Source organism: Centroberyx gerrardi, chromosome 23 (assembly GCF_048128805.1).
Source record: "Centroberyx gerrardi isolate f3 chromosome 23, fCenGer3.hap1.cur.20231027, whole genome shotgun sequence".
NCBI lineage: Eukaryota > Metazoa > Chordata > Actinopteri > Beryciformes > Berycidae > Centroberyx > Centroberyx gerrardi.
The window spans coordinates 20384431-20400098 of NC_136019.1; the positions used below are offsets into that span (position 1 = coordinate 20384431).

General features: G+C 39.8%; 1 protein-coding gene across 1 annotated transcript in view; it reads left to right on the top strand.

The window, feature by feature from the left end:
* acox3 (acyl-CoA oxidase 3, pristanoyl) overlaps positions 1-13533 on the top strand; it is a 33663-nt gene extending 20130 nt beyond the window's left edge. The window contains exons 15-19 of the mRNA XM_078291783.1: positions 349-464; positions 7878-8052; positions 8195-8262; positions 8776-8862; positions 12810-13533. Coding sequence (XP_078147909.1) covers positions 349-464; positions 7878-8052; positions 8195-8262; positions 8776-8862; positions 12810-12929 — 566 coding nt within the window. The 3' untranslated portion in view covers positions 12930-13533. The remainder of the gene's footprint in view (positions 1-348; positions 465-7877; positions 8053-8194; positions 8263-8775; positions 8863-12809) is intronic.
* The last annotated feature ends 2135 nt before the right edge of the window (positions 13534-15668 follow it).

Below are 15668 nucleotides of genomic sequence, written 5' to 3' on the forward strand. Positions count from 1 at the left end.
CCACTGCTCTTGACAGTCTGAGGAGAGGACTGTCCTCCCTCCTTATCGATGCTTATTTTGCACTCTAATGCCTGGTTTCATGCTGTCTGTGTGGCCTGACATGCATGAGCTCTGTATGAATGCAGACATGCCATCACCATATCTTGGCATTTATGCTTCTTGTGCTTCTCATTACGACTATGGGAGTGAAAAATCCAATACTTTGGTAGCCTGGTTCCAGACTCCTGAATCGCGTCCCGCCCACTTCTCAGATTTTGTTCAAGCCCATATGGGTCAAACCCTAGAATAAACTATTATTAACTCTATTTCCCAACATAATCGAATGTTGTCTTTGCTCTCTGTCATCAGTACCATTGGCGGCCTATAAGTGGCTGGTGTGTTTCCTGCTGGAGGAGAGCCAGAGGAGGCTGGAACAGCAGAGGGCTTGCTGCAAGGACGACTTTGAGGCCCGTAACAACAGCCAGGTAAGGCAAACACACACACTTGCATATAGTATACTGTATATACACATACACACACTCACAGTTATGGAGACTCACATGCACACTGGCCTTTCCATTGGATAAACTCAAATATGCACGGTGGTCAAGCTAAAAACAAGGCTGTCCTTAGTTCCTGAAAAGTTGACATTCTGGAGATATGAGGTTTTCACCCATCAGTAACGATAAGTTGCTCTCCAACTCTGTCACATGTAATAAGAGATAAATATGAAATTGACTACTTTCTGCAGAAATGCACGCATCTATATTCACTTTTGTTTCACACTCAGAAAAACATACACATGACTCCCCACACATTCTCACTCACACACAGATAAAGATGCACACGCATGTATGCATACACAGCCATTTAAAGTATGCACACACACTTAAACAAAAAGGTTTTAGCATATATTCCAATAAGCATACGCGATGTAAGCGATGTAGTGATTATGTGTCTGCATGCACTGCACACACACTCATCGCACACACTCAGTCAGGTTTAGAGTTTCCTTCGGAGCCAGAGTGACAGATCTTTCCTCCAGATGTGTGGATGTACAGTTTGCAGGGGTCCTTAAAAAGTAAAGTGTCTATATTTAAGGCCTTAAAAAGTATTAAAATCCAGGTATTAGAGGTCTTATTTTCTCCCCATGTAATAACAGGTTTTTTTGTCCCCTCTTAGATTGATACAGAGTTAGTAGTACAGTATGCATCGTATTTGCTTTACTAAACACAGTTGGACTACATGTCCCTTAACAATTGTGTCCATTTTCTTAAACTGACCTTTTTCAGTGTCAGTACTTTCATTAGCTGTCTTCAATCAGAAATAATGGTCTGTTTTTGCTAGCTTTGTTTAAAATAAAGTTTTTAAAATGTTCTCAAAATCAATTCCAGGTAGCATAAAAATGTCTTAAAAAGTCTTAAAGAGAAAATCTCTCTCTCTCTCTCTCTCTCTCTCTCTCTCTCTCTCTCTCTCTTATATCAGTCTATGAGGAAGGGTTTCTATTCCAGAACACATTCCACATGTTGCTTCATTGAAATTGCATGTCTAGCGTCATGAATTCCTTCACGCCTCAGTTTCCTGTCCATTCACACCTCTTCCTCCAAACACCAGACTCGAAACGCTCTGAGGAGCTTTGAACCACCACAATATTTAGTTATTTTTTAGCTGATATGCTCACATGAAAAGTTCAGAAATTTTTTTTTTATTTTAAACTGACATCTTACGTCAGTTTCAGAGTTACAGTGAGGTCTTAGCCTTAATACCTAGGTAAACAATACCAATTTTTCAGAACTGATACGACTACCGAGTACTAAGTAGATCAGCCCATATGAGTACCCATCCATGTACTATTCAATTTACAGTCATTCATATAGTATTGACCTATTGGATTGGCAGACAGTAGTGGTGGTCCTCATCTTCAACAAAGGGGACAGAGGATGTGTTCCAACTATTAAGGAAACCCACTGCTCAGCCTCCCTGGGAAAGCCTGTGCCAAGGTGCTGGAAAGAAGACTCCTGCACATGGTCAAACGTTGATTTCAGGAGGAACAATCCCATCAACATGTGTTTTGTGGATTTGGAAAAGACCTATGGTCATTTCCCTCAGCTATGCTGTAGGACATGCTGTGGGAATATGGTGTGCTGGGTCCACTTCTGTGAGCCATTCAGTCCCTATACACTCACAATAAGAGTTGTGTTTTTGTTGTTGGCATTAAGTCAAGCACTGTAAAAGGTGGGTGCTGGACTGACAAGAATGTACTTTGTCCCCCCTCCTGTTGCTGATATTTATGGACAAGAAGTCAAGGTGCAGCCGAGGTCTAGAGAGTGTCCAGTTCACTGACCTTGTGGTGGCATCTCTGCTGTTTGCGGATGATGTTGTCCTGCTGCCTTCATCAGACTGTGATAGCTCATGTACATGGGAGCAGTTTGGGGCCAGGGTCAGCACCTCTAAATCTGAGACAGTGGTTCTCGCCCAGATAATAATGGCCTGTCCAATCCAGGTGAGGGGTGAGCAACTGCCCCAAGCAGAGGAGGATGGGTATCTGTGGGCCTTATTCAGAAGTGAGGGTAAAAAGGATTGTGGGATTGACTACCATGGTGAGCTGAGCCACAAAGCAAAGTTCTTAATTTACCCATTTATCTTTTTTCCGACCTTCACCTACGGTCATGAGTTCTGGGTAGTGACCAAAAGAATTGCAGAAAGATTGCAGATACACACAGCTGAAATAAGGTGTTTCTGCAGGGTGACAGGATGAGGAGTTCAGCGATCCAAGAGGACCTGGGAGTTGAGCCGTGTATTTCAACACACATGTCGTAGTTCAAACATAGACACATCCTTTGATTTTCGTTGAAAGGACAGATTTAGGTTTCTTTTTCAGCTTTAGCTCGACCCTTTGGCCGGGCCATCTCAGTGTCCTTCAGAAACCTTTTATCTTCAAAGAGACCAAGGCATTGTTGACATTCAACGATGCATTGCCCATGGTCTGACTTTTTCCCAGGGTTATGAAATGTCTTCTACACATGGGGACAAATGTCAGGTGGGAATTACAGTAAAACCATGGCGATATTGGTCATATCTTGTCAAGATTGTTCTCCAAAGCAGATAGATGTCTTCAGGATTTGGCTTTAAGCCTGCCGATTAGAAACAATGACAAGTGCTGTGCTGATCAGTTTTCATAAGATGACACCAGACATGCGAACACATGGCTATCCTGGCTGTATTTATACAGCCTTAGCTTTAGTCATCTGGTTTGGGTTATTTATGTCATGGATGCTGACTGGAGGCTTGGGGTCACACTGTGTCAGATGGGTGTGTGTTGGTTCTGGGAAATGTGTGTGTCAGTGGTTTAAGTCATTTAATTGTGTTTGTGAGCATGAATATTATGACGTGTGTGCATGTTATGATGATCTGTGTAGCGATTTTAACAGTGTCTTGAGGAACGTTACCCATGCGTTCAGTGAGTGAGCGTGTGTGTGGGAGTGTGTATGATGACTTAAGTGTGCAGTGTGTACTAAGATGGTTGGCGAAAGTTGCTTGTTTTTACAATGATAGTGACGTAGGATTAGTTGAGCCAAAAAAGGTGCATCTCCATAATATGCAGTTCTATGTTGGCTTACTATATTTGACATGTTGAACGAAGAACTTTTCAATTAATAAACCCTTAGCAATGGCAAAGTTCCTGCATCTATCATTCATTACCAAAACCTCCAAACCCCTGAATTTCTAACTGATGACTGACAATATTATTTGGTCAGTATGGTAGATTATTAGATGTAGGGACTGACTAGATATTATTTGGTCGATGTGATCAATTATTAAACGTAGGTAACCAAACTCAGCTTAGAGGGAACAGTGGTCTTGAATGCTCCCTGATGTGCATTTTTTATGGCTTCTAAATAAATATGTGGTGATATTTGTCAATCTTTGCTGTCCATTGTAGTCAGAAAAACTACTAAAGCAAATGGTTGATCAATCATTAACCATTTGGACTCAGTCTAAGACAGTGGTTCTCAACCTTTTTGGCTTGGGACCCTTTAAAACGAAGCAATGTCTAGTCGTGACCCCCCATCACAGGTATGCATATGCAGAGTGGTGAAAAGAATGTTTTTCCCTTTAAGTTTCAGCGGAGGCCTAGAGGATGAAAACTATCCAGTATTTCACAAAAAAACAAAAAGGAGAGAAAACCAGAAAAAATAGACATGATAATTTGTATAGTAGAAATACTATATCCTTTCCTATCCCACAAATCATCTCGCGACCCCCCCCAAAATAATCTCGCAACCCCTGGAGGGTCCTGACCCCCAGGTTGAGAACCACTGCTCTAAGAGGGTGCCACACCTTGCCATTCCCAATTGACGCCCGTGGTTAAAATGTAGCCTTGATAATGGTTGTTGATAGTGTTTCTTTCCAACAGAGTTAACTCCCAAAGTCAAAAAGTCATATCTTGAGTCAATTGTCACCTTTGTCTCATTTTTAGTGTACGTATAAATAGAGTTTAAATTGCTGGCAGTCCTAAGAAATTCGAGACACATTGTAGTCCCCCATTGTTTGGATCAGGGCCACGCCATGCTAGCCTCTCGCTTCCAAAGTGCACGTGCAGACAGTTTAATAAGTCTAAAACGCTTTCTGTCCCTCCTTCTTCTGTGTTTCACGGGATTCAATAAGAGTCCATGTTTTGGCTGACCTCAGTTCCCTCCGTTGTGTGTTTATATGTGTGTGTGAAGAGCAGAGACAGAGTTTAGCTTGGCTTCCCGCCGAGGACACTCACACTAACACCGCTTTCCCAAGTTCAAACCCTGTATCCGCCTGCTGTGTGTGGGTGTGTGTGTGTGTGTGTTAACCCATATGGGTTTTTGTGTGTGTTAACCCATATGGGTTTTTGAAGGCCAATACCGATGTTGTGTGCCGATATACAATATCTTTAGATTCTTTCTTTAGAAATTCCATGAACTTACAGGAGTAATTAGGCCATTGTGGGACTGTGAAACTCTCCATTGAAACCCAGGATAAGGTGTATTATTGTGCGTGTGTGTGTGTGTGTGTGTGTGTGTGTGTGTGTGTGTGTGTGTGTGTGTGTGTGTGTTCAAAACAAGGATTGTCTGTAGGGCTTACATGCATTAGCTCCAGTATTTGTCTTGATTCATTAGCTTACCGGGTGTTATGACATTTTCTAATACACCACTGGCTCCAGTATAGCAAATGGTCAACCTTGCCAAATAAAAGACTTGTATGACATTTTCTTTTTTTGTTTTCCATACAGTAAGGAATTTGTTAATGTTAGGAATTTTTGCTGAAAGTGTCACTTTCAGCAAAATACATGGTCTGTTTAGAAGTTCCATTCATTCATGACTTTTTTTTCAGTCAAAATGTTTAAAGTTCAATTCAATAAAACTCAGTTTAAAATTCAGTTTACTAAAAATGATGATACATTGTATGCAGGACATCTCATCATGGTGGCGTCTGTAAACAGAGCAAAAGACACCTGCAGGATCCACACTAGACTCTCATCTAAATCACATATTTTAATAATCTATAAACAAAAACTGGTCCGTGAGGATGTTTGGAATATTGATTTTTTTATACGTTTGACTGTCTCCGCTGTCAACAGGCTGTAAAATGCTAAGCCTTATTAACTCTAAATATTTATATTAACTCTATAATGTTACTGGAACATTATAGAGTTATATAATTATAATTTACTTAGTGACCAACTAACTTACTTTCTGACTTACTGATTTACTTACTTGCCTGACTTACCAACTTATTGACTGACTTATCGACATATTGACTGATATTGTTTGCTGGTATCATGGTTGCTGTGGCTGTACAGATATCAGCTGGGGTCCAAAAATCTGTCTTATGACTAAGAAATATGAAGTATCTATCTTGTGATTAAAACAGGGGTTATATGTTATATAATAGTATAGGTATGGTAGCCGGAGTGAGTAGTGATACTGATTTCACTTCTTTGTATAACTGTTTGCTGATATAATTCGGTTTCTGATCTGCTGTTATAATGTTTGTGGGTTAGTTCATCATTCTTTTGACATCTGAATTGTCTTCTGTTTGAATGCTCACCTTGAATTATGGCACAAAAGATTGTAACATCAAATTCTGTGTATTAGTAAATTCTTACATACTTACTAATTTACTTACTACTAACTGACTGATTTACTTACGCACAGTACTTACTGACTTACTTGACTGACTGACTTATTACCTGATTGATCGACTGGACTGTTGCTTCAAAACAGATTTATGGTCTGAAAATAAAGGCCCTAGAAGAGTTCTCTCATAGGAACAAAGGACCTTGATCTGTGTGTGTGCATGTGTGTGTGTGTGTGTGTGTATGTGTTTGCGAGGGAGGGGTGCGTGGGAATGGGAGAAGATCTGTTTTCTGTCTGCCAACCTAACATGGCACACAGGAAGGATGGGCATCGCCCAGTGTTTCACACCCAGTGGCTCAGAATTAGGTTATGAAAACATGTTCTGGCTGGTAAAACTGTGTCCTGTCTGACCCCCTGTCTGACACTCAGTATTATGGTTAGACCAGTATATTGTGCTGATCTTGGCCTTTTAGTAAAAATCAACCAGTCTGTGTCCAGTGTCATCCACCTCTGATATGATGGAGAGCCGAATGGTCTAAATGCCGTTTCAGAGGTTTTTCCACTCTGACAAGAATAAATGTCTGGGGGAAACACTGAATACTTGTAATTTTTTGGATTTTTGTGGGCATGAAAATGGTCAGTGTCAGCAGCTCCAAAAACATTGGTATCGACCTTCAAAAACCCACAATGGTATATGCCAGTCAGTAATTTTTGAGCTTATGATTTGGAACCCAATATATAAAGTCAGAATACAGTCGCATCGCATTCAAGATAGAACAAAGTCAAATTTTCTATAGAAGCACTCCAAAAGGAAGGAGTCCAGTTTCAAAGCAGCAGGGTCACAGTTTCAAAACCTGTGTTAATCTTGAGTAAACCAAGCAAAGACAGTAAAGACAGCTCTTCCAGTCTGCCACAAGATTGCTCATTATCAGTTGAAAGTCACCAAGAGAGACAGACTCTTTAAGGATGCATCCACACCAAGCACGTTGGGAGTGGTTTATACAAACTGTGGAGTTTCCTCCTTTAGTTCTGTTCAGTTGTCCAGGTGAGAACAATGCCATTCGAATTCCACCAGCATCAAATAACCACACTGAGACACCTGAAAATGCGGGTATCTTTCCTCTAACAAGAGAGCTGAAGTGCGGTTCGGAACATAACCTGAACCAACTACAGAAAATGTGCCCAAAAAGCAAGTGTTTATGGGTATAAGGAGACAGATGTTGACATCTGATAGCCAAAAGTTCCTCATGCTTTGAAAGCCTAGCATAATAACATGTCAGTCTGGACTGATGCTCATATTCAGCTATTTCTACATGTGTTGTTAATTGGTATGGCCACCAGAGAAGAAGAGCACAGACAAGTCCATCATGCTTAGTTAAAGTTAAAGGGATGGGAATCAGATTTGCTTTGACTTCGCACTGCTGCCAAAATCTCTATCCTGGTGGAATGACACGTTACCAAAACTCTGTCCAACGAACGAGCAACTTATGAGTCATGTGACTTTTGTTTACAATCCCTGGTTCACTTATAATTGGGCAGTGTGAACCTAAACAAACCAAATACAAAAATGCAACAAAAAGCTAACTTTTCCTCTATGGTTCAGACCAATGAATACAGACTGTAGGTTTGATCGCACCTTAAATCTTTACCAGTTTAAACTCGTTAAGAAAAACCAGCTCTTTCAGTTCAGATCTTATCCTGGAAAAAGATCCAGGATGAGAACCTCTGCTGCTCTAATGTTCTACCTTTGTGTGTGTGTGTGTGTGTGTGTGTGTGTTTGTGTTTCAGGTGTACTACTGCCGTTCCCTGGCCATTGTTTACATTGAACACCTTGTTCTTCAGAGGTTTCACAACCTGACCAATGACCAGGACACACCAGCTGGCCTCAGACCAGTGCTAAGCCAGTTGTGTTCCCTCTATGGTCTCTGGAGCCTAAGCAACCACATGGCCACGCTGTACCAGGGTCAGCTCTAACTCAAATATACTGTATATTATGCATTATCTAGATGTGAATATTATATACTGTATATGAATCTAGATGACACCTTCCAGGAGCTTTCCAGTAATGGTCTCTAAAAGTTCAACACGGTGTCGTTCCTCTACAGGTGGTTATGTCTCTGGAAGGAAGCCAGCAGAGTTGGTCCAGACTGCCATTCTCACCCTCTGCTCCCAGGTACAAGAAGACCCTCTCTCTCTCTCTCTCTCTCTCTCTCTCTCTCTCTCTCTCTAGGTCTCTCTCTCTTACTGCTCACCATAATGTACTGCCAAATTATTTCTTGAGAAGACTTTGAAGGCATTGTAGACATCGGATTTAATCGTTCTTATTGCTCTGTTTTGTAAAAAAAAAGGGCTTTAGTTACACAGCTGCACTGCCTTTTCCCCTGCATGTAACTACTGGTAGCCTTTGTTTGACTTAAAACACAATACTGAATAATTTGATAATTTCCCCTGCATATTAAACTGAAATTGCAGATATAAAACACAAAGGTGTGCATGTTCTTTATTTAGGTAAGCTTATTCCCATAGCATTTAGTTTAATCAGCTTCCTTCCTCCCTCCCTCCCTCCTTCCTTTGAGTTCAAGGATGAGATTATGACACTGATGGATGCTGTTAGGCTTTTGACTTCATGCTCAACTTGTCTCTCCCTCTCTCTCTCCCTCTCTCTCTCTCTCTATCTCAACTCCAGCTGAAGGATGATGCGGTAGCGCTGATGGATGTTTTTGCACCTCCTGATTTCATCCTCAACTCTCCTATTGGCAAGGCTGACGGAGAGGTAATGGCACACACACGCAAGCATACACACACACACACACACACACAGACACACTCCACCTCAGACACCACCTCAGACCCTTACATATTTCCCAGTTCTGATCTTTCTCTAAATCAATCTCTCTCTCAATTCAAGTCAGATCAACTCTCTTTATTGGCATGAAAGTTAAGAGCAATATTGCCAGAGCATCAAGATAGTGAGTACACATTGTATCTGTGTGTGTGCATGTGTGTTTCAGTGCCGGGTTGACAGTCCACCATCAGTAGACATAACAGTTCAACAATAAACAATACAGTACAATTTTCTCTCTCTCTCTCTCTCTCTCCCTCTCCCCCCCCTCCCTCTCTCCGTCGTCCCAGTCAGGGTCATGTTTACAGTCAGGTTAAGTCTCTTTACTGGAAGCAGACTTCAGGGTTTTGGCTGCTCCCTCTCTCTGTTCCAGGAAAACAAACATACACACACACACACTGTTGTAGATGATGAAAAAAGACATAATGTTTTTGACACATGATCGATAATGAATCACCCTCTGCATTGTCTAATGAGACCTTTATCTTTATTTATTTCTTACAGATGTTTCTTTTTCTAGTGAGAAATGAAGATGACATGTAGACTTACAGTGTTTTCTGATATTACTTTTTGTCTACTTTGCGTTTAGAAGGTGTTAAAAAGTTAGATAGCCTGTCTTTGTCTCTTTCTGTCTGAGACTTCATCTAGTTTCTTTCTTTCTCCTCTGTCTTCCCCTCTCAGTAGCCGTTTAAAACAGACAGCGGCCCGTCTTGCTGAGCGTCTTTATTAATAGATGAGTCAGGGACGATGCAGTGAAAGTAGGGCAGATGACTAATGGACAGAATTATGTAGCAACGGCATAAACAGACAACATGAAGTTGAAGTGAGCGAGACACACAGAAAATAAAAAGTTGACACACAGAGGTTTCAACACAACATAAGTTAAAACAAGTAGGAACCACAAGATAAAAGGCTAAGGGTTTTAATAACAGTAAAAGACACTGTCCTTACTATGTAGCTTCAGTACAAATCTCCCAAATTGGGATTCATTTGAAATCTCGTTACCAGGGAAAACATTAAAGAGTAACTAAACCCCAAACCCAAATCTGTGTAAAGCCTGACATCTAATGGTAAAAAGCATGCTACTGAAGTGGCCATCTGCTATTGGCTGATCTTTGGTGCCAGGTGATGTCACCTTCTACAGAGTACAACAAAGGCAAGATGTGTAACTGTCTGGTTTTTAACCATCTTGCCAAACCATGTACTGTAACTGTATACAATTCCGGACAGCATACGACCAAAAATGTACAATCAATAACTAATGTAATTCATCCTGTACTGTTTTCATTTAAATTAAAATTTCGTTTAAAGTTTCTCATATATTAATCTTGCCTCAACTCAAAACGTTAATTTCCCACCCTGGTAGTAGTGGTAGTAGTAGTAGTAGTAGTAGTAGTAGTAGTAGTAGTAGTAGTAGTAGTAGTAGTAGTAGTAGTAGTAGTTGCAGTAGTAGTAGTTGTAGTAGTGAATAGTAAAATCACTTTTTAGATTAAGACATTGACTTTCTTCATTAGTGAGGACACTTTGAGTATTTCTCGTATTTTTTCTCTTCCAAAGTGAAGCTGGCTTCATTCTTTTTCTTCTTTTTAATTTGTGTTCTTCTCTGTATCATGCTCTGACCCATTCTGTTTTTAATTACACAGAATCTATTTAATTATTTAAACACAAACCAGATGCATAAGGAATGTCCAACATTGAGGGTTAGGATAACCAACACCCGAAGGTGTTTGTGTGTCTGTGCATGATATCCATGTGTAATAAAATATCCAGGGTCATGGTTAAGGGCAGCCAACAACCAAGCCCATTAATATCCAGCATGAGCCAAGCAGTACTAATATGTTGGTGTGGCTGGAGAGATTGAGCATTTATGACCCATTACTCAAATGAGGCCAGACAAAAGTAGAAACAGTTTGTTCAACAGTTAGATAAGATAAGATTAAACTTTATTGATCTCTATGGGGAAATTGAGTCATTGCAGCAGCAAATATTAATAGGATCCAGCAAAGGAAAACAATATAAGTAAGAATAGAACTAATCGGTTCATGCAAAGGTACTCAACTGACAGTTTCCACACCAGAACATAAGTAGAAATGTAGAGATGAATGTATGAAAAAACTATTGAAGCGATAGCGATGTAGTGATGTAGAAGATTTAACTGGTCTGTACAGAAAGTGGGTCTAGGAAAAGTCATGGAGGGACTGAGCTATTTCAGTTCTAAAATTCCAAACAGCCGTCAGTTGACTGTGGCTCGGCCTTTCTAGTGTTAAATCACAGTATCGTCTGAAGTTCTGAGTCCAGCTGACTTTACGGCTGGTAGAAAAGTTAGTGTCAGGCGCTGACATTTTGAACTGAGCGGTTATGGCAGGTCTTTAGTTACAGTATCTCCCTTCTTGCTGTGAATAACAGTATTCACTGTGCTGCAGCTCCACTACAAAGAGACCAGTCGCCGTGATAAATGACTCGTCCCTGTCCGACTCCAGACGGCTGGTTTGACAGAGTTTACCCCAGCCCAGACATTTTCCCTGCCTATTAAACTCTTTAGCAGCCAACTTACTGAGAGTGTATTTCTTACCAGCTACTGCACGGAAACATATGAAATTCCAAAATTGCCGCGCAAAATATTTTGCGAAAGCAGACATAGCTAATGTAGCCAAGCTATAGTCTTCCTAGCTATAGTCTGTGAGAAAAACAAGTATGTTTTCTTCCACAAACGCGGTGATGATTTGATAGCCGTGGTTTCATATCGTCATATACATCTTGCCAGCCCAGATGTGTGTTTGCTTTTTTTTCTCACCCATGTACAGTACGCTATGACAAATAACCACAGACGGTATTAGAAACGTGTGTGTGTGTGTGTGTCTAGCCCATGTGTCAGTGTGTGGTGTGGTATTGCACAGTCTGTCATTGTCTCTATATTAGTCTGTTTCCCTCTTTTATAAAGCCTCAGTGTTTATGTGAATATTATCTGTAGTCGTGTGTCATCCCCTTCTTATCCATCCTTCCTGTAAACTTTAAATCTAATGGAGCTGAAATGCCACCGAAATAATTGAAGAAGACAAACAGTGTGAAAGTCAGCCTTAGTCACGCAAGTTTCTGAGAAGACCATCCCATCTGTGAACTCCACGCTCCAGAATCTTCATCAACCCGGATTAACTGAGCCATAACCACGTGAACAAACTGCGGAGTTATGGTCACTTACAAACACATAGCGAGCTCCATAATTAAATCCAGTTGGGTTGTGTGTCTTGAAGCTTAGAAGGCCAATAGTATGTTGAAGAGTGACTTTTTTTTCACAAAGCTGGTTATCAAGCGGCTCTGGCAACCCAGGATTTACCAATCCAGTGCGTTCGTGTGAAAGAGGCGTGGTTTGTCACAGATAGCCAATCACACGCAACGTGGACAGATCCATAGCAGCTGATTTAATAAAATAAGATGACACTATTGATCACCATGGGGAAATGTGATTGGTTCAGCAGGGAAAAGGGAAATAGAAAGTAAGAACACAACTGATATATAAAAATAAGCCATGAAAATAAAATGAAGTCGCTCTGGATAAACCGGTCAGCTAAACGCCTAAAAATGTAAAATTTAACACAAAAATTTGTTTTAATTGATTGTGTTTAATTATTAGACTTTCAGGTCTTATTGCACTTTGCTGCCTTCACATCACAAGACAAACTTCATTCACTGTAGTTGTCATTGGTGTAAACTTGGTTAAGGATTTTCTTGTTGACTTCGACAAGTGATGAATTGTCTGAGATCTGGATTCCCTTTTTTTTTGTCTGAACAAACAACACTCTCTTTCTCTCTCTCTCTCTCCCTCACTCTCTCTCCCTCACCCATCCCTTCTCTTCTCTTCATGTCTCTCTCCTGTGTAGCTGTACAAGAACCTGTGGTCGACGGTGATGCAGGGCAACCAGGTGCTGGAACGTCCATCCTGGTGGAAGGAGTTCTGCTCAGACAAACCGGAGGTCGGATCTCTGCGTGCCAAACTCTAGAAGCCTGGACAAACTGCACACTGCCTCTGTGATTGACAGTTAAATCACAAATAACAATCTGTAGAAGCCTGGACAAACTCTAAAAACCTGCAACATGACAACATGACAATATATTCACTTACTGTCATTCCTATAATGGGGAGTTTAGTCAGAAATATAAATCTCACGCATAACATGAAATCTGTTTTTGTTCACATTTCAATCACGACTATTTCACACAAGCAAAAAGTCTAGTGCAGTCTTGTTTTTATAATATTGTGCAATTAATAATAATATGGCCTTGCCTTAAGTATCACAACCCAGTGCCTACAAATGTAAATATGCAGGAAATTTTACAAATCCAGCTCACGATATCAGTGCTAACATGATTCCAACTGATCTTTGATGCCATACAACAAAGAAGAAACCACATAACTGAACATAGATCCACATTTGATTTCAGATTCTGTGTATTTCATAGTTGATGTGACATGTATCATATTTGTGAAATAGTATTTTTGATCAAACTGCAAATTGTGTTATAGATGATGTACATATCATGTACTATATAATCCTGTGGGAAGACTGATATAATCTCACAATTCTTGTAAAATAGTGTCTTGATAAAACTGTTCAATACAAATGAAATAAAGGATTTCTACTAATACTAATAATTTAGTTGTGAATTGATCATTTTAAAATGAGTGAGTGATCTGTATTTATAATTTTTTTCATTAACACAAATTTAACTTAAATCACCTTACTGTATACTTACAGACAAATATACCAATACTGGCCTGTAAATATCTGAATAACCTTACATTAATACATTATTGATTGATTTAGGCTTATAACTGGCTTCTGATGCAAAGTATCCATTATTATGTAATGTAAGTTAATTTACAAGTAAACAAATCAGTAATTACTAGTAAACAGTCAAGTTATTTACAACAATATCTGTGTCCTTAGCTTTATTTATTGCACAATACTGTGTTCTTTAATGTGAGGCTAGTGATAAATTCCAGGTTAATAAGCCGTAATCATGGTAAATTATTGGCCTGTAAATTGATAGGTTATCAGTTTTGGTCAAAAAAATCAAAAAGTGCTTGATCTTTTCATAAACTGTTCTGCCCCCATGTGAAATGAACTCCATATTGGGCATTGTAATCAAACTGAGATTACATATTTTCCTCTAAATACAGCAAGAAAAATGCTAAAGTGATCTGATCTTTTTTAAGTTACAGAAATAGTTATGGTCATAGAATGAACCGTGGTGTCTTGGACAGAGACCAAGAAACCATGTATGGAGATTGGAGATTTTATTGAGGTTGGAGATTGGAGAATGTAAACTATCTGGAGAATATAAACTATCTCTCATACACTCATGAACCAAAAAAAAAACCTCTTGACCCAGTTTTGTGTTCTGTGTTAGTGTCCATTTGTCTGGTCTGGACAAGAAAGGCTTGTGTGTGTGTGTGTGTGTGTGTGTGTGTGTGTGTGTGTGTGTGTGTGTGTGTGTGTGTGTGTGTGTGTGTGCGTGCGTGTGTGTGTGTGTATTTAACCCTCTGTTGTCTCAGCTCAAGTGCTCCTTACAGAAGGAGATGATTATTTTCATTCTTTACTGTCTTTAAGCATATTGAATCAACTATTCCCTTTTCTCTGCTTCACATATCAATCAACCTTTAGAACATAAGAGCTGAAGAAGTGTTTGACGCCATTAGGTCTGTTTCAACCGTCTTTATTTATTCACCCCATGTCACTGTGGGTTAGCTACTGCAGTTCTATCTTTATCTTTTTCCCAAACAACTGAAGTGAATGGGGTCTGGTTGTTTAGAGCTCCAAAAAGGGCAGAGTGAAGAAGTAGTGTGATGATTTCAATAACAAGGCAGAGTCACTAAGATAAATATATGAGATATTGGGGAAAAAATTGGCTTTTTGGACTCAGTGCAATCGTTTAGCTGCAAAACAGCTGGATTTTGCTGCACAAGCTGTTTAGAGGACTTTGATGGACATTTTATGTTTTAAAAAAATAATAATAATAATCTGAATTTATTGTATGCAGTGATGTACCAGTGGATCAACCATACAGTAAAACAATTATTTTACTTATGTATATTTTCGTTTATTTATTTTGGTATTTTACATTTAATTTAAATTCATGTTTAATTTTTCTTTTTCTTTTGTTTTATTTTACTTAATCTATTTCTCTCTTAATTCTGTGGGTATGGGGGGGGGCATGTCCACATTTTGTGAACATATGTGATGTTGTATGAATGTTTATTATTGTACTCTAGACTATAATTTGGAAAACCAATAAAAATATATATTTTTTAAATGCATGGTTATGAGTGATGAACATCATCCCTATTAACAAGGACCAGAGCTAAGATCACTATAGATCAATATTGGATCACACTGTCATATTGTACCTGAGGAAACATCCAGGCCGACCCAGACATCTTACATCACTCTCTCTTTCTCCTCCTCCTCCCTTTAATCCCTTCTTCTCTCCATCTGCCCTGCATCTCTTGTTTTTATACTTCTCCTCCGGTCCAGCCTTCATTCCTCACTAGGGGGTTCTTTCTCTTTCCATCTCCATCCTCCCTCCTGCTTCCTTCTGTCTTTTCCACTCATTCATCACTTGTTTTCCTGCTCATTTCCTCTCTGCAGGGCTCTCTGTGCATCACATTCCAGACATAAACACTAGAGCTCCCCAAAGAGAAAGAGAAGGATACGTGTGTCTCTTATTTGGAGAGGCGG